Source organism: Kogia breviceps, chromosome 15 (genome assembly GCF_026419965.1).
Source record: "Kogia breviceps isolate mKogBre1 chromosome 15, mKogBre1 haplotype 1, whole genome shotgun sequence".
Taxonomy (NCBI): Eukaryota; Metazoa; Chordata; class Mammalia; order Artiodactyla; family Physeteridae; genus Kogia; species Kogia breviceps.
Window position 1 is genome coordinate 15122229 of NC_081324.1, and position 19119 is coordinate 15141347.

Consider the following 19119-nt stretch of genomic DNA (forward strand, 5'->3'; position numbering starts at 1 on the left):
GCAAAGAAGGCGACCTTGTGACCCTAGTGATGGAGGAGACAGGAGGATTGGTGATGGAAAAAGGAAGAAATAAAAACAGGGAAGGGATATACACAGTCAGGTGTAGGTCAGGAAGATGGAGAGGCAGACAGAAAGCAAGTCTGGGAGCAGCTCCTCCTGGGGGCTGAGTGGGGACCGAGAAAGAAGGCTCTCATCAGATAATGAAAGTGTCGGGCAGGAGAAGGTGGCAGAGGCAGCCTGTTCCCGTGGCGACCTCCTTACCTTTGCAGGTCTTCTCTGCCTGGGCTATGGGGTTAACACATTAAGGGCAAATAATTTTCTTTCCCCAGACTAGTTGCTTTTTAATAGGGGCATGCTGAAATACCAGATAGCATGCTGACTGTCACAAATTAGCACAGGAGTGACGGACTGACAGGTTCTGCGCATGTCTCAGCTCTCACTGGGCAGGCAGGTAATGTAAACAAATGTAGCAGGCGGGGGTGGGGGGACACTAGGGCGTGGTGGGGACTGTGGCAAAATGGAGAATGTGAGCCCCTCCCTGCCACTGGGAGATTCGTATGCGAAATCCCTTGACATTGAAATTTCTGTCACTAATTCTCATTTTTAAGACACTGCCCAGGCAAATATCCAACCAGCAGGCTGCCAGTTCCTGACTACTAAGTTAAATTGTTTTTCACATTATTCACTTTTCTTTTCTCCCTCCATCCCCAGGAGTTAAGTGAAAAGAAAAGAGATCCTTCTACAATCTGGTCTGGACGGTTTGTATTTTTTTTATTTTTTATTTTTTTTTCAAGTTCCAGTTCAATTCCCAGCCTATCTATGGAAGCTATCTCTAGCTGAGGTATCTTGGGAAATTGCCAGGTAGAGGAGAGTACATTTCAATTTCCTTTCCATTTCTGTTAATTTCAGCCGTAGAGTCAGAGGAGCTATTATGTGGTTAGTCATGGCCACTTGTCTTGAAAGGCAAGGAAGGAGTAAAGTATGAGACAGGCTCAGTCAAAAGCCAGGAGCGACCTGTCAAATGCAGTCACAACCTAAGTGCTTCCAGCAACAGAAACGGACTGTCGCTTGCTCTAACGGACTCGTGGCCTTAAAACTATTGAAAGGACTTTACATGAGCATCTGAGAATGGAATAAAACCGAGCATGTTTACACTTAATAGCAGTGACTAATGTTTGAAATTGTTATCCTGCTAGAACCAGGGTTGTGTGAGGTCACAAGAATTGAGGTTCATGCCTATTGCAGACGCTGTTGAAAGTTCCTCCCACATCCATTCCATCCTCCTTCCTTACTGAGAGAGTCTTTGCTTAGGTTCCTGACACTCCTCCCACGTGACTCAATGGGTAAATCCAAATCGGTGAGGTCAGTCATAGTGGTCTGGTTCTCTTCATTAGTGGTAGGATTAGGGCTAACATGACCAGCTGGTCACTGAGGTGTGAGGGACTTAAGGACCTCTGGGAAAGGACTTATCACTATTAATAAGGTGAAGCCTGAAAAGAAGTGGCCTTGCTTCTTCTTTTGAATTTTGTTTTGTCTGGATGTGACAGCTGGAACTCCAGCAGCCATCTTGTGACCATGAGAGAAGTCAGCTTAAGGATAAATCTGAACCCTGATGGCAGAGTGGGAAGATGGAAAGACCCCTATCCTTGAGGATATATTTGGGTCACTGAATTAAACTGAACTCAACAACCTTGAATACTACCTCCCTCTGGAGTTCTGGTATATGAAATAATAAATCAATCTTTTATGCCAATTTTAGTTGAGGGCTTTCAGTTAAGAACATCCAAAGGTATCCTGACTGGTACAGTGGTCATTCCTGAAGGTCTACAAAATAGTCTCTTTTCCATCTAGAGTCATGTGGAATCATCCATTCATCATCCATTAATTAGTTTAATGGGTCTGATCACAGGGTAAAGAGTAGCAGAGCCATGGTTAGAACTACCATATGATCCAGCAATCCCACTTCTGGGTACCCAAAGGAAATGAAATCAGTATCTTGAAGAGATATCTGCATTCTCACGTTCACTGCAGCAGTATTCACACGGTCTTTCTGCTTTGGGAATAGCAATAGTTTATCATTGTGGGTTTCCCTTGAAGAGCTATCTCATACTCTCTGATTAAAGCAGCCTGTGGTTGAGGAAATGAATTATGTAAATCCCACATTTTACTTAGATTACTCCCTACACATCTGAGCTAGGTTAAGATGCTCTGTGGTGATCATATATCCCCAATAGGAATGGAAAGGTGGGCATTGTGGGGCTAGAAATGGTACTGCACTGCTTGAAATGTCTGCTGAGTGTGTTACTGAACCTCTGCTCATAAGCAAAGACTGCTAAATTACCCAGAGCAATCCACCCTGTGACGCTTAAAAAAAATAGACTGTTTTTAAAAGAGCAAATTTGAAGGTAATTATTATTGCTTTCTTCCCTTTTGTATTCTTGCTCTTGATTATCCCACTTCGCTGCAAGGATTCCTAAATATTATCACCTCTTAAAAGCAATCTTCTCTCCTTGCTGTATGCACACACCTAGGCTGTGTGCTGCAGCGAGCAGCCGCCAGGCTCTTCCTTTCCCAGAATCCCAGGCTGGGTGTTAACTCTTCTCTAGAATAGGAATGGTCAGAAATCAAAGAGGAAATTCTTTTTTGAGCACAAGGGGCAGGGGACATCTGTAACCAGTGGCTGACCCTATCTTTGTGTGTGTGTGTGTGTGCGTGTGCGTGTGTGTGTGTGTGTGTGTGTGTGTGTGGTATAGGGGCCTCTCACTGCTGTGGCCTCTCCCGTTGCAGAGCACAGGCTCCGGATGCGCAGGCTCAGCACGCGCAGGCTCCGCACGCGCAGGCTCCGGACGCGCAGGCTCAAAACGCGCAGGCTCCGGACGCGCAGGCTCAGCACGCGCAGGCTCAGCGGCCATGGCTCACGGGCCCAGCGGCCATGGCTCACGGGCCCAGCCGCTCCGCGGCATGTGGGATCTTCCCGGACCGGGGCACGAACCCGTGTTCCCTGCATCGGCAGGCGGACTCTCAACCGCTGCGCCACCAGGGAAGCCTTCCCATGACCCTATCTTTTAAACACCCTCTCTTCATTTTGATAGAGTCTGTCTGACTGAAAAAAAAAAAAAGTGCAGTGTGAAAGTTGTGGGTTAAGTTTTATTTGGGGCAAAATGAGGACTATAGCCTGGAAGACAGCCTCTCCGATGCTCTGAGGAACTGCTCCGAAGAGGTAAGTGGAGAGGCCGGTATATATGTGATTTTGGTGAAGAAGGATAAGGACAATCAAGCCGACATTTTGGCAGAAGGTAGCTGCTAGTCACAAGGAGGTTACGGCTGGTCACGAGGAGCAGCTGTTTCTATTAATGATTTTAGTGCTTTTATAGATATGAGGAAATGCAAGAGCTGGGCTCTTAAAAATCTTCTCCTGAAAATATCTAACTATCTAAAAACCTGTTCTTCCAGTTTTTCCCAGAGCACAGAGTGCCTCGTTCCTGAACTCCTTGCAGGGTGTGTTGAAGGTCAGCGACTACAGCGGCTAGTGACATAATCCTTGTAGAAGCAGATGGTAAGTGCCAATTTTTAGTTGGCTGCTCCCACAATTTTCGTCCCATGTTCCCAAAGTAGAACCCTAAAAACTACATTTCCCAGCTTCCCTCACTGCTAGATACAGGCTAGCTTCCACCAATCAGACGCAGACATTCAAAACTCTGATTTGGAAGTAAGCCAAGGGCGGAAGAGAGTTTGGGGGGCAAACTAAGTAAGCCAGGGGCACAGGTAGTGGCAGAGGCAATGGAAGAGAGTGCTAGCCCCGGCAGTTCTGCAGAATGCTGTAGGGGTAGCAGAGTATATGGCAGCCATCTTATCAACCTGTCGGAGACCTGGCTTTTTTGGAGTTTTCCTCTTCTACTTAAACAATTCAAGGTGGATGTTATTATCTGCAGCTGAAAATTCCCTGACCCAATAAGCCCACACAGATAGGTGACGGGACTACACTTGCAAACAAGCGTTCAGGAAAGCTCTCCATGTCGGGAAACCTATCTCTCTTAAGTAAAGGGATTCTAATAGTTTTTCTTTCTTTTTTTTTTGGGGGGGGGGGGCGGGTATAGTTGATTTACAATGTTGTTTGGTTTCAGGTGTACAGCAAAGTGATTCAGCTATACATATATCTATTCTTTTTCGGGTTCTTTTCCCATATAGGTTATTGCAGGGTATTGCTATACAGTAGGTCCTTGTTGATTATCTATTTTATAGAGAGTAGTACGTGTATATTAATCCCAAACTCCTAATTTATCCCTCCCCCTCACCTTTCCCCTTTGGTAACCATAAGTTTGTTTTCTATGCCTGTGAGTCTGTTTCTGTTTTGTAAATAAGTTCATTTGTATCTCTTTTTTTCCGGCCACACCATGCGGCTTGCGGGACCTTAGTTTTTTGACCAGGGATCGAACCCACACCCCCCACAGTGGAAGCGCAGGGTCCTAACCACTGGACCACCAGGGAATTCCCCATTTGTATCATTTTTCTAAAGATTTCACATATAAGTGATATCATATGATATTTGTCTTTCTTTTTCTGACTTACTTCACTTAGTATGATAATCTCCAGGTCCATCCATTTTGCTGCAAATGGCATTATTTCATTCTCTCTTATGGCTGAGTAATATTTCAATGTATATATATATATATACACCACATCTTCTTTATCCATTCAGGGACAGATAAATGGATAAAGGGATTCTAGTCTTGACCAGGGCTTGGTACTTAGGTGCCTGCAAGGGTCAAGGGATTCAAGTGAGCAGTTCTTGTGTCTTGGTCAGGGCACATGAGGGAAAAATGATTGTAGTTGAAACACAGGATCACATCTACTCTCGTGAAACAACCAAACAAGTGACTGTCTAGATGGGGTTATTCCAGAAGCATTGTCTTCTTCTCCCTGCCTGAAATGCCACCCTTGGAGAGATGTCCCCGGGGTCTGGAAGGTTGTTTTCAGCTTTATGAGTGTCCTACTGGAGGGTGAATCCTGGTGATAGGGCTTCCCCTTCATCATGAGCTGCATAGCAAGCTTTAGTGCACTCAGCTCAGGATCTAGTTCTTGGGAAAGAGGCCCAGGGCGTCCCAAGAAGAGGAAGGCGGCAGGACACTGAAAACACGCTTCACATATTTTCCCTGGTCTGGCTCTGGATAAGTTGGGAATCAACGTGATTTTAAAAGAATTTCGAACACATCACATCTTATGTGGTTCTTCGATAATCAGAACAAAGGCAAGATAAATCTCTTCACCATTTCATATGTGATTTCCCCAAATGAAGGAAATCCAAACATATGGCAAAGGAGCTTTACAATCTGTTAATGCATGAATGTCATGATAAAAATGGAACTGGGGAGTGTCGTGAACTGCTGGTCCATGTTCTCTGAGAATGGAAGGGAACCTCTGGAACCGATCTTCTCCCTTTGCTGTGGAGCTCACTAAATCTGCCTCCAGGGACTACTTCTCTCAGGCTAGCAATGGAATTTGGAAGAAACAGTGCTACTTGCTAGGCTTAAATATACTGAAAGAGGGGCTCAAACTGAGGTAATAGAAAAACTGTCAAATGCTACAGAAAATCTGGTGACTTTAGGTGCTTGAATCCCAATTCCATCTACTATGTGACCTTGGGCAAGTCAGCTGACCTAACTCTGTTTCCTTAGCTATTAAGTGAGAAGGATCATTTTCAGCTTATGAAACTATTCTGAGGAGAATATCAGTAACATCAGCAAAATACCTAGTCACGGTAAGGGCTGAAGAGATGGGAATTATTATGTGATGAAGAAGGCCAGCCTCCATGTTCAACCTAGCCTGTCCGACTAGGTAACGATAAAGCAAGTCTGAGCTTCTAGTAAGTGGCATCTATAAAGGCTCTAAGTCACTACAAGGAATCAGTTAAGTGGCTTTCAGAGCGCAAAGCTAAAAATTCAGCCTGCTTTCATCAATGAGCACACAAGTTCACTGTCAAGCTGTTTGTTAATCTCAGTTATTAGTCACTGTCCTCTCATTTGGAATTGAAATAAGAAAACTACCTGCCTTTTGGACAATATGTTTAAGCTTTTATTGGGAATGGTAGCACGGACTGGAATCTAATAGCCAAATAGCCTAGATATAAAGAACATTAATTAGAACACTCTTTATGGACAATTATTCACAGCAAACAAGTTCAAACCAGAAGACGCTGCTTGAAAATCATGACTTTAGTCAAAGTTGAAAGATACAAGAATAGTTAAGTATTTTGCATAAAGGAAACTTGATGACCCAGTAGAACTGATGCCCATAGAACTCCATCTCTTGAGGGTTTCGTTTTGCTTCTTTGAGGGAGGCCACCATTGTCAGTATCAGTTCAGCTGGGGGTTCCTTCCTTCACGCTGAGAACCTGGAGTAGAGAGTCCACCAACTTAAAACATAGTAGAAAGAGTTAAGCGAACATAGTTAGTGATGCCAGTCTAATGCTAAAAGTAAATCATCAGTATCAGTATCACTCGGGAGACTGGTAGAAAGGTAGATTCCTAGGTCTACCCCAGACCTACAGAACTGGAAACTCTGTGCTCTCACAAGTCCTCCAGATGACTCCAAACATGTTAATGCTGGAGAACAACAGCTGTCCCCCGAGAGAAAGTAACTTCCTCCTTTTGGGGAGCCACTATATTTTTGGGTCTTTTTGTTATGTTAGCTTAACTTGTGTTCTGATATGACTACATACGTATATATATATATATTTTTTTTTTAAGGAAAACTTTATTTTTTTAAAATTTCTTTTATTGAAGCATAGTTGATTTACAATGTGTTAATTTCTGCTGTATAGGAAAGTGATTCAGTTATACATGTACATACATTCTTTTTCATATTCTTTTCCTCTATAGTTTATCACAGGCTATTGAATATAGTTCCCTGTGCTGTACAGTAGGACCTGTTCTCTGTATAATAGTTTGCACCTGCGAATCCCAAACTCCCAGTCCATCCCTCCCCCACCCCCTTCCCATCTTGGCAACCACAAGTCTCTTCTCTCTGTCTGTGAGTCTGTTTCTGTTTTGTAAGTTCATTTACACAGGTATAGTTTGACCAAAGTTGGAAGTTAAATGTATTATCCCCAGGAATTTGTTACTAAAGTAGCAGCTGGGTAGGGAGACTGCTGAGGAATGTGGGAATCCTAATTGTTACTTTGCTTCTTTGGCAATGCCTCGTTCCACAGGTCAAAGCTAGTTTATGAATTACACAATTCAACATTATAAACCCATGACTGTAAATGGTAGTCAGGTGGGCAACTTGGGAAGAGGAGCTAATCTGGGTTTCTGCCAGTTCTAAATTTATTGTGGTTGGCTTGTTGTGGCTTCTGTCAAAATTAACTAAGGCTGAAGGAAGAATGAGTAGCTCTACTTTTAAAACACGTCTTTGTTCCCATATAGCACCCTTTACCCTCTGAGATGAGAAAACGCTTTTCATCCAGATGAGAGCTTATTACACTTTCCAAGATTCTCTGGCAATTCAGGTTCCCCAACGTCCAGACCAGCCATTTGTTTCTAATAAAGGAATTACTGAGATTCTCAGATCAGTTATTATCTGCTCTGTGGCTCAGTTGTTTTCACCAGGTGATAATGAAGCCAGGGCCTGGGGTTCAATTCCCACACAGACCAATTAGCTTCATTTTTCTCCAGGCTGCACTGAAGGTGCTGCCACACATCTCACAATATGAGCCACTCGTCACAAAAGGGGCCAGCTGAGGATGCGGGACAAGATGCACGGAAGTCCCCTACATTGGCTCAAAGTATTGAATCTGTGAGTTTGACTCAAGAGAATGGAAGTAAAGTGACAAGGAAAAGACAAACTCTGTAACCTAGGAAGAACAAGGACTTGGAGGCAGGAGAGGGGTCCATGGTTAGGGGTGGGCAGGAGCTGTTTTATTTATTTATTTATTTTGATAGCAGGGGTTTTTTTGTTTGTTTTGGGGGGTTTTGTTTGTTTGTTTGTTTTTGCGGTACGCGGGCCTCTCACTGCTGTGGCCTCTCCCGTTGCGGAGCACAGGCTCCGGACGCGCAGGCTCAGCGGCCATGGCTCACGGGCCCAGCCGCTCCGCGGCACGTGGGATCTTCCCGGACCCGGGCACGAACCCGCGTCCCCCGCATCGGCAGGCGGACTCTCAACCACTGCGCCACCAGGGAAGCCCAAGTTTTGAAATATTAGGATGAGACCCGAACTAGGTAATCTTGGAACAAATATGAAGGAGTACTATTTTGCATCAAAAGTAGCAAACAAGAATGCTCTCTTCCAAAAGCATCTGTGAATAGGCCCTTCCACTAGTGGTCTTCAAAAAGAAACATATCTATAGATCCACAGGGATCATCAACTCAAATAATCTAAGGCCTCACTGTCAAAATATTTTGGAAGGGTCTGGTAGGCTAAAAAATCCTATCAATGCACAATTGCTAACAAAACTCCTAAATTGGAGTTTGATGTGTTAAGAGGAAAAATAATTTATGATGTTGAAAAGAAAAGCTAGCATGAGGATTGGCCACTCATTTTCTGAGCGTGTGCTGATGTCAGCCCAATGTAGTTGCTGTGAATGAAGTCTTACGTCTGAACAGTTTTATTCTTCCCTGCTGAAACCTCCCCTCCTTCCAACGCTCCCCAAACACCTCCTACCTCCCCGACCCTCCTCACCCCACTCCCACTTCCGCAGTATGTTCATTACACCTTTGAGTCTTGATCCCCCGTCTTTAAAGTTGCTGCTGTCCTCTGAATCCCTAGTAGACTGGAGAATGCCCAGGGGCTCCCGTTGAGGTGGATTCTGACGGCTTCTGGTCCCCTTTGCTTCTAGGAGGCTTAGCAAATTCCTTGTAGCTTCCTCCCACAGAATGTACTGTCTCAGCTGCTCCTTGAGGCTCCCTCCCTCATAAACATACGGGGACTCTTCTGTGCTCTTTTTTCCCATTAAGTGTCCTGTTCAAAGACAAAAACAATATATAGCCAACATTTTATAACTGTAAATGGAGTATAACCTTTCAAAATTGTGAATCGGTATGTGGTACACCTGTAACTTATATAATTTTGTATGTCAGTTATACTTCAATTAAAAAAAATTGAATGCCACTATCATAAAGAAATAAAATAAGCATATACTCTGGTTCAGAAAAACCCCAACAAAAACAGATTGCCACAAATTTAACCCAGGGGAATGAATGAACAAGAAATTTAAAAGGGCACCAACTGTGTTTGTGCTGCTTTCTCCTAAATGCGGGATAAATAGCATTTTATTGATATTATTAGGAGTTAGTTCATAAACGACTGACAGATTTTGATCCCTGCTCAAAACGCCTAATGAATGGACAGAATTCAGAACTGCGACTCAGAAGCCCTGGGTCTGGTCCCAGCCCCTCTGCTAACTAGCCAGGTGACCTCTCTCAAGTCATTTAGCATCCCGAACCTTCAATTTTATCAACAATAAAATGAACATGTTGGACCAGATGACATCGAAAGAACCTTCCATATCTAAAATTCTATCACCATTTCTGTGTGCAACGAATTCTGTTCCCAGCTGAATGATGGCATTCCCAGTCAATCTTGAATTGCTCCTGAAAAGAAAAGTCTCCGTGCTTTTCTTTGTGTGATTAAAATGGTGTTGCTCGGACTTCGCTGGTAGAGCAGTGGTTAAGAATCCACCTGCCAATGCAGGGAACACGGGTTCGAGCCTTGGTCCAGGAAGATCCCTCATACCATGGGGCAACTAAGCCTGTGCGCCACAACTGCTCTGGAGCCCGCAAGCCACAACTACTGAGCCCACGTGCCACAACTACTGAAGCCTGAGCACCTAGAGCCTGTGCTCCGCAACAAGAGAAGCCACCTCAGTGAGAAGCCCGCGCATCACAAGGAACAGTAGTCTCCCGCTCGCGGCAGCTAGAGAAAGCCCGCAAGCAGCAACAAAGACCCAACGCAGCTAAAGAAATCAATTTTTAATAAATAAATTAATTGAAAGGTGTTGTTTTCCTCTTATCTGTAATACAAATGTAGCAAAGGAATTTTGTTTCTAAGAAACAAAATTTTCATTTTCTAAGAAACAAAATTTTCAAAAAGTTTCACTTAAACTTTCTTAGAGTTTTAGCTGAGACTGAACTTAGAAATTGCACCTAGAGGGCTTCCCTGGTGGCGCAGTGGTTGAGAGTCCGCCTGCCGATGCAGGGGACGTGGGTTCGTGCCCCGGTCCGGGAGGATCCCACGTGCCGCGGAGCGGCTGGGCCCGTGAGCCATGGCCGCTGAGCCTGCGCGTCCGGAGCCTGTGCTCCGCAACGGGAGAGGCCACAGCAGTGAGAGGCCCGCGTACCGCAAAAAAAAAAAAAAAAAAAAAAAAAAAAAGAAATTGCACCTAGAAATTACAGTTTGTAATGAAACACAGGTTGAAGACGAGTTTGGGCCAACACTTCTCAGCCATGTAAATGCGGAATTTCCTCTTGCAGGTCTAAAATGGTCACCAAAGCTTATCATTAGCTCCAGAGATGAGCATTTGCCATATAAACAAAAAAAAGTTGCTGTGCAGGAGGCCAAACCACTAAAAACATGGAAATTCATGTATGCAAATGGGGATGGCCTTAGGGTCAGAAGGGTACGGAATTTAAGGTCTGTATTCTTTACATTTTAGCCCATTGCTTGAATATACTCAACATTATCTTATTTACTTTCTTCAGTTGATTTTCTCCATTTCTCTGTAATTGGGTTTCATAGCACTTTCAAATTTCTAACACTAATAAAACTATGGTGCTTTTGGTTTAAAGCTCACAAGGAAAGAGCTCTCTGTGGCTCCAGTATTGACTGGCATTAGAGGTATGTAAGGCAAACATCATGAAAATAGTACGTGGCAGACCTCAGTCACTGCAAATGGAAGGAGGCCCCTTCCCAGCTGCTGTGAACAGTTTTAACCACCATGAGAGAAGCCCTCACGGTAACTTTATTGCTTGTGTGTGTATCTACAGTTCACAGGATGTTTAAATGCAGATTATTTCATTCGATCCACACTGTAATTAATTGGACGAAAATGAGACTTGCCAAAAGTCACATACATGCAAGTAAAGATTCTGGGATTAAAATCAGCTCACAGCCCAGACTCTACGATATTATACTGCCTTGAAGTGTCTTTGAACTTCCTAAGGATATAAGGCAGTTAGAAATCATTCTGGGGTCTGGAAATAAGGATAAGGTCTGCCAAAGGCTTTCTAATATTATCAAAAGGAATGCAGATCACGTATCACTATGTCATGACTCAGTTAATGCGACTCAGAAAAGTTAATTCTGTGTGTATTGGGGATCCTGAAAATGAGGGTTTCCTGCATTACAGTGTGAGCTTTGCCAAGTCACTTAGGATCTGACACTGCACACAATTTTAAGACTCTATTAAGAACACTGTCCCAAATGAAGCATTGGAATCTTGAAAAACCGGCTCCTCACTTATCTGCTTGTGAACTTGGTGCCCAGATATCTACTAAGTAACTTTGCATTTAGCCATCACAGTGATTATGTTCCACAACTTCCCAGGAAGTAGCAAATCATTTGGCTTTATAAATATGGAGGAAATTGAATCATGATAATGGGAAAGTGGGATTAGAATCTGATGCTCCCAGTTGCTCCTGTCCTCGGTCTTTGCCTGTCATCTGGTTAGGATGCTGGAAATGAGAAAGGCGTTATTGGCAATGAAGCAGAGGGATGATGGAGATGTGTTTACAAATAACTTCATTTTTGTCATGCTTGAAGAATTCTCTGACTTTTCTACAATGGAAGGCTAAAATGGGCCTCCATTCTGTGGGTGACTTAACATAGGTCTTTGGGACCTTGTACTGAGTTTCAGTATTTGCATATTTGGTGGATGGGTGTTCAGACTCCCTCCCCTAGACCACAGATGTTTTTCTTTTTTCCAAGGAAAGTGCGCCATCTAGGACATGCCAGGGAAACACACGTTCCCTGGGTCCTAATACACTTCTTAGCTTAGCTACTGTCAACCAAATAATCATCTCCATGGCAACGTGGACGCTGTGCCCACTTCCATCTCTTCTCCCATCATCATTTGTTATGTATCCATATAATAATAATGGAGATCAAAAGATAGGCACTAGAAAAAAAAAGATAGGCACTTGAAAAAATAAAAACCTTGCCGGGGGTGGGAGGGAAGCTTTTGTCCTTTTCGATCACTTAAAAATACCACTAAAATGGCAGGTTTGCAACAGAAAAGAATATTCTTGAGCTCCATACTTGAAGATTATCCTAACTTCAGAAAATATCCATTAAGACAGAAAGTGTTGAGTATTAAGAGCTAGTTGCTCTGGAGCGATACTTCAGCTGTGTTTCACAGCAGCCCGGGCAGCACAGTCATGTAAAGCCATCGGCAGCTGAACACTGGCGCTCAGCATTCAACCCTCCACGGCCACGCTCCACATCAGAGTTAGAACCACGGCCAGAAGCCTTTCATGGGTGCACAGGGGATAGTTACCAGTGTTAGTGTCGACCTGTAGTTTCATCGCACACAAAACATTTCCGTGAACATCGAGACAGATAAGAATTGGTTACGTTTTCAGTCTGTTAACTTGTTTTTCCATGGCCACATCACGTTTCTGTCAGCTGGAAGAAGCAGTTCACTTAACAAACCTGCAAATTTGTGCTGACAGCTTCTTCACGGACAGCAAATATGTAGCTTTCGTTTGCATTAATTAAAACTAACCTCCATGTCTTCAGTGATTGAGGAGGACAGGCATTTACTCAGAGCAGGAAGCTCAATGTAAAATATAACATGGCATTCATGCTTGTGAATGCTCACATTCCAACAGAGGGCACGTCCACCCAAAGCAAACTTTTGCGCAACTGCAACGTCATTTTAAATCTAAATGCGATTTTCTATGTCACCTCCCTCTTTCCCTTGTTCTTCGTCAACTCTGCAGTTAGTCAAGGGAGAAAAAGGAAAAAGAGTGTGTTCGAGAACCAATAAGAGAATAAGACAATTTGGGGGTGTCACTGGTCAGTACACTTTGGGGCTGGGAATGCCCAAGTACCACCATGAAGGGTGATTAAATGGCCGACACCTGAAAGACCTGGGGACTGATGTGCTCTGGAATCACAGCAATCAGGGTTGGCTTGCATCAGAAATAACATGATTATAGCTTCCCAGCGAACTCTCTTGTCCTGCATTTAGCCTGCAAGGGTTACCTTAACAATAAGTCTTTTTAGTACAAAAACATTGATGAGCAAAAAGAGGCTGGACATCTGGAAGTTTCATTCCACCTTCCCAACCCACTGGCTGCTGGCCACACTGGACAATGACCACTTGATCTAAACTCCCAGGAGCCCTTTTTAAGTATCAATTCTAGCTTTGGCTTCTTTACCATCTTCTAAGTATCCTTCTCTCTGGAAGTGCAAGGGTTTCCACCCATCCCAACCCTTCCTCTCTACAGCAGGCTCCTGGGTTCCGGGTGTCCCTCGAAGATGACAAATACATTCATCTCTGGGGTTGCCAGACTTGGCAAATGATTCTTTCAGTAATAATGCAAACGACTCTATTGCAACCCACAGCGCTCCATTTCTCTGAGGGAAACCTACACAACGCACAGGAGCTGAGGGCGCGCAGTTCTAGCTTCACCCCATCTTCTAAATTCATCTTAGTCTTCACTCCGAGAGTCTGTAAACCCTCTGAGAGTTGAATTAGCAAGTATCTTTCCAAAACACCCTCCCCTACTTCTAAGTAGATGACTAAGGAAATCGTGAAACTCTCTCTCTCTCTCTCTCTCTCTCTCTCTCTCTCTCTCTCTCTCTCTCTCTCTCTCTCTCTCTCTCTCTCTCTCTCTCTCTCTCTCTCTCTCTCTCTCTCTCTCTCTCTCTCTCTCTCTCTCTCTCTCTCTCCCCCTCCCCCCCCCCCCCCCCCCCGCCTTAAATCTCTCTAGGGACCGACAAGCTTCCCGGGAAATGCTAGGGCTGTTGTAGATGGCTGTGTGGGGAGCTGTCTGAGGAAGTCGAACGCTTGGCATCATTTGCCAGAGGCTCTGCTCGAGCCCCGGGGTGATGCTGGAGCAGCGAGAAGCAGCGGGGCCGCTACGTGCCTCCCAGCTGACCTCCAAGCCCGTGCCTGGAAAGCAGGACTTGTAGGCAGGGAAAAGAGGGAAGGAGCTAGGGGAGAGTGTGAGGTCTCGTGTCAAGAGAGGCGGAGAAAAGCGAGGACTTAGGGAACGGAGACCCGGGATCAGCGTGGAGACCAGGTGTGATTCCTGGAGCACCGAGCCTGCCGGATGGAAGGAGGCGGGGGGGGGGGGGGGCAAAAGGGCAGGGAAAAGAAAATCGCTGCAAGGCAAAGAAGGACTGAGGAAATTCCGGCGAGCCCCCAATCGAGGTGGGATTCAGGCGCTGCTTGCCGAACGGATTTGAAGCGCAGGGTGGGCGCTGCGCCCCGTGTCCCGCACCTGTGGCTTTGCCGGGGGTAAAGGCGCAGCCGCCAGGCTGGCCCAGGGCTCCGAGACGCGCTCGGGGACCCAGCTCCCCAAAATTGTTCAGGGAGAGAAGCGTGCCAGACAGGGTTGTGATTAGACGGATCAAAGGAGGTGCTGGGAGATGCGGAGGGAGGGTGATCTCCGCGTACGGCTGGGATTTTGGAGAGCTGCGTGGGGCTGGGGTGTCCTGGGGGGGGAGGGAAGAGAGCGGGAAAGGACCGAGGGACACGCCGCGGGACCGACGGCTTCCCGGGAGACTGAAGGGCAGGGTGGAGTTTTGGGAGAACGGGGCTGGCGTCTGAGCGGAAAGGTCGGAGCAAACCCAGCCCCCAACGCAGAGCCGCGGAAAAGCTGAGAGGTGGGGAGCCTGGCCCCCTCGGCTGCCTGGTCGCGCCGGACACTCACCCACCGCCCAGTGGTTGCCGCGCGGGTACAGCTTGGCCAGCAGGATCCCTCCGCTCGCCGACACCGGGGCGGCCGGCCCCCGGGGCGCCTGGCAGAGCGCCAGAGCCAGCAGCACGAGCGGGAAGTCGCGTCCGCGCATGGTCCCGGCCGGAAGCCCTCGGGGCGCCGCGGCGAGGCTGGGCGGAGAGCGCGCCTTCACCGCAGCGGAGAGACGCGAGCAGCGGGAGCTCAGAGGAGCGCCGCCGCCGCCGCCGCCAGCGCCACTGCCGCAGCCTCCACGACGGCCCCGCTTTATAGGCAAGCCCGGGCGGGGCGGCAGGGGGGCTCCTCCACCGCGACCCCAGCGCTCTGACGTCTCCGTAGAGCGAGCCGGAGCGCTGGGACGACGGTCTCCGAAAATCATCCATCTTCCCGCCGAGCGATGAAAAGGCTGAGCGTACGTTGTGCCCCCTCGCTCTCCCTCGTAGTCCCGTCCGCCTTCCCCAGCCTGGGTTAGCCCTTCCTGCCCTCGACGCCTTCGCCCCAACACAGTTTAGGGAGCTCCTCCCTCCGCAGCCTCACCGGGGCGCCTCCCGCCTTAGCCGCCTTCGGATCCTGCAAGGAGGGGCAGCGACCCCGCGGCCTGACCCCAGGGGCGAGGGGCGCACGCAGCTGGGGTGGGGGAGATAGAGAGGGACGTGCGCCAAGGAGGGATGTTTGGGGGCTGGGCTTTGCTGGAGGGAACCGGAGCCCGGATTGCAAAGGACCTCTGATTCTCAGACTTTCCCCCTTTGCGGACTACCTCCCTCCTCGCGGCCCCTGCCCAGGGACCTCCCGACCTCTGCCTCCCTCCCACAGAGCGCCGCCGCTTCACCGCCGCCAGTAAGACCCTCACCCCACCTGGGGTTTCGGAGGCGTCCCTGCCCACTTGTAGGGTGCGATGGAGGCTGGAGCAGGAAAGACACGTAACGTGATCGGAGTTACGATACTAACAATAGTTTTACTATATACTCCTGGTCCCTTGCACCAGCATACAGCATCCACATAATAGATGAAGCTTCTGCGGCGATTTCCCTAGGCCGCCTCTACCAGAAAGCTCAAACTGTCCCTAAACTGCCACTTACACACGTCTCTAGAGCTGCCCGGCCCTCCCCTGCTCCGTCTGTTCTCATATGTGAGGAATGGCCACCCGCCCAACTCCCGGGCGTTCTCAATGCCATGGCTACAAAGGGGGTGGCACCATAGCAATGCAACAGTGAATAGAAGCTGGTAGGATGCTGTTGCCCACGATTCGGCTGTCAGAGCCGGGGGGGGGGGGGGTGTTGGTGTGGTCCTGCATGCCTGCTCCTCAGCGAGTGCTGGCTTGTCTCGCTGGTTGGCTCCTGCTGGTGTTCCTGTCAATACTGGGCGTTGATACCAATTAGGTTGAAATCATACATCTTTCGGGGATATCTGGCGATTCAATACATCTGTGTCGTTCTTAGAGGATATGCGCATATATTGCATGACTGAGTATTCTTGGGCTTGGAAGAGCATTTCCACGCGTGTGTCTGGCTAGAAGGTTAAATGCTAATTTCAGGATCACTATTATTAGCCAAGCAATAGAGTAATACTATCCTGAGGGAGTACGCGGAGTGAAAATCAAGGGGGAAAACAAGCCTACAATTGGCTTGGACTCCACCCTTCTGGGTTCCCAGGCTCTGCTCATTAGTAAGCGAACGTTCCACAGTCAGGTGCTCACCCGTAGGCTTACCACTTCTCACCTGGCCGCGAGCTTGCAGGAACACAGGGACTTGCTTTCGCTCCCCTGTGTGTCTGCAAAGAGCCTGGATCGCAGTGGTGCTCAGCAATGATTTGATGAATGAACAACTAACCTAAGAAATGCTTCGGTCTAAATGGCTTTTGCAACCTTGGGCCTTTGGAAAACCTTTATCTCTCCAGACTAAGTTATAGAAAAATGTCCTTTCCCCTTAGTTTAATCAAGATTATTTTAGAATCTTTTTTTTTTTTTTTTTTTTCGCGGTACGCGGGCCTCTCACTGCTGTGGCCTCTCCCGTTGCGGAGCACAGGCTCCGGACGCGCAAGCTCAGCGGCCATGGCTCACGGGCCCAGCCGCTCCGCGGCACGTGGGATCCTCCCGGACCGGGGCACGAACCCGCGTCCCCTGCATCGGCAGGCGGACCCTCAACCACTGCGCCACCAGGGAAGCCCTAGAATCTTTCGATGAAGTTTTTCCCACTATGAGACCAAGGGGAAACTACTGTAAATACAATGAGGTGTGGGAACAGCTCTACAGAAAGTGCAACTCTTCTGCAAATTCAGGCAACACACCCTTGGGTCTCTTGCAGACCGGGAGCTACCAGGTTGCTCCATTCACTTCAGCTCTTGCTCTAAGCACCCTAGTCTACAGGCTTTCTGCACCCGGTCTCGGGCTTAGACTTGTCATTTGCTTTGACGTCCCACAAGGGCAGAGAGCGTGTCAGTCTTGCTCAGGGCTGAATCCACAGTGTCTGACCCAGTCCAAGGTACAGAACAGGGACTCAGGAGATGTGAATGGCCGCATTGCCCTCCAGGTATAGCAGCCTGAGTCCAGTCCTCTAACCAGAAAAGACAATGGATTGTTACAAGTTAGAGCAAGAAACCACTGCAGGTTTTATTCAGCCAGTACGGAATGAGCCCACTAGATCCTGGCTGGGTATCTTTTCATATCGCTTTTAAAATCTTAACCACAGCCCTGCCAGGTAGCGATGACTTCTTCCTCTTTTTTGTTATAGCCCAGCGTCCTGTTCCACGTAGATATTCAGGAAGCCAGGTTCATTCCATCTTGTGCCTCTAGCCCTCCCTAGTGCTCGGCTCCTCAAAGGGATATTCTGTAAGGAGATGAGGAGCTTGTGGCAGAATGTCAATCAATGCATTGATTCCTTCATCGAGAATATCTTGCTTTGTCAGCTGAACACTGTGTTTAACGATTTGCATTTAGTGCTGTTTAGCGCTGTTGATTTGCATGCTGGCATAAGCTCTTTATCTTGTTGTGGATGGGTTACAGACGGTTCAAGGATGAGCAGCTGATGCATGGAGCACACTTAACTAGCACTGTCCTAAGTGTACTGTCCCTGCCTGCATGGCCTAGATAGCAGCTGACACGACAGGGCAAGTGGGGAGGCACGCCACCCTCTTAATATACCAGCCTAAATGGACCGCTCATCTTTTCTGCTCATATTTTACTGGTAAAAACTCAGCCACAGGGAGCTGCAAGAGAGGCCGGGAGTTGTAGCCCTGATAAATCAGTTAGGTGCCTGGCTCTGAATGCACCACTGTGGAAGAAGGAATAAGTGGAGTTTGATGGACGGCTGATAAACTGCCAGAAGCAGCCTAGTGTGCCTCAGGCACGTGGAGAGCTTACATATTTTATTTAATAAAGTAAAACCTCCCCTCGTGGGGAAGAAAGACTGGGTCTCCAGCCCATCTCCTCTGCCCCAGAGTTCTACGTCCCGTAGAGAATCTCTTGCTGACTACAATATGGGCACCCCCTTAGGCTCAGTGGGGCATTGCATCCTCTTATCACTGTGGCACAAAATAGGGTACCCTTCGTTGGATTCCCCATTTCGGAATGTTTAGTCTAGTCTTTCTGTAACAAATGGATCTTAGCCCTTTAGCTATTTCCACAAAAGATCTAGGTAGCCAGCAGCCATGATGTTTCAGTGACATTTTTTGCACCTATGTGGGGTGGGCTGGGGTCCTGGCCTGTGTCTTCCGCCTCTGCTGGAAACTGCCTCCATCTCTCAGTTTCCCAACTCCTGGTTTCCAAGAGAGAAACACGATAGACCCAGCTCATTATTGTGACCCAGCTATACACGTTCTAGATAGCCCAACAGCTTAAAGAGGAGTGAGTCGACAATGTCCAATCCACTCTTAGAGAGGCTAGGACACATGGTTGTGGATATGGCAGCGTCCACTCCACAGGGCTCTGGGCAGGACAGTGTTCCCTGAAAAGAAGGTGTGGGTTGGGGGGGGGCGCCCTGACGTCTCATACACAATGGCCCTGCTCCCCATATCCTCAGGCACATGCCGTCTTGTGCCTGATATTTCATGCTGTCTGCTGTTTCTTTTTAGCTCAGTGACTCCCAGACATCAGAAAGGGCATTTTTTTTAACATCTTTATTGGAGTATAATTGCGTAACAATAATGTGTTAGTTTCTGCTGTATAACAAAGTGAATCAGCCATACATATACATATATCCCCATGTCCCCTCCCTTTTGCGTCTCCCTC

The 19119-nt window shown here is 47.3% G+C and overlaps 2 protein-coding genes and 1 long non-coding RNA gene across 4 annotated transcripts in view; 2 read left to right on the top strand and 1 right to left on the bottom strand.

Annotated features, from left to right (window-relative positions):
• LMAN1 (lectin, mannose binding 1) overlaps positions 1-19119 on the top strand; it is a 240022-nt gene that overhangs the window by 91946 nt on the left and 128957 nt on the right. The gene's annotated exons all lie outside the window — the stretch shown is intronic.
• LOC136792750 (uncharacterized) overlaps positions 2853-19119 on the top strand; it is a 51699-nt gene continuing 35432 nt past the window's right edge. The window contains exons 1-2 of the long non-coding RNA XR_010837090.1: positions 2853-3220; positions 3454-3556. This is a non-coding gene — a long non-coding RNA (uncharacterized lncRNA). The remainder of the gene's footprint in view (positions 3221-3453; positions 3557-19119) is intronic.
• GRP (gastrin releasing peptide) lies at positions 6089-15361 on the bottom strand. Of its 2 annotated transcripts, none has more exons than XM_059040950.2 (3): positions 14871-15361; positions 8707-8952; positions 6089-6391 (listed from the first exon to the last, which is right to left on the bottom strand). In XM_059040950.2, exons 1-3 carry the CDS (start codon positions 15271-15273, stop codon positions 6354-6356), a joined length of 687 nt encoding a protein of 228 aa, XP_058896933.2. In that variant the 5' UTR covers positions 15274-15361; the 3' UTR covers positions 6089-6353. The 2 variants fall into 2 exon arrangements, with proteins under 2 accessions (XP_058896933.2, XP_058896932.2); XM_059040949.2 differs by having other exon boundaries at positions 6089-6412; positions 8705-8952.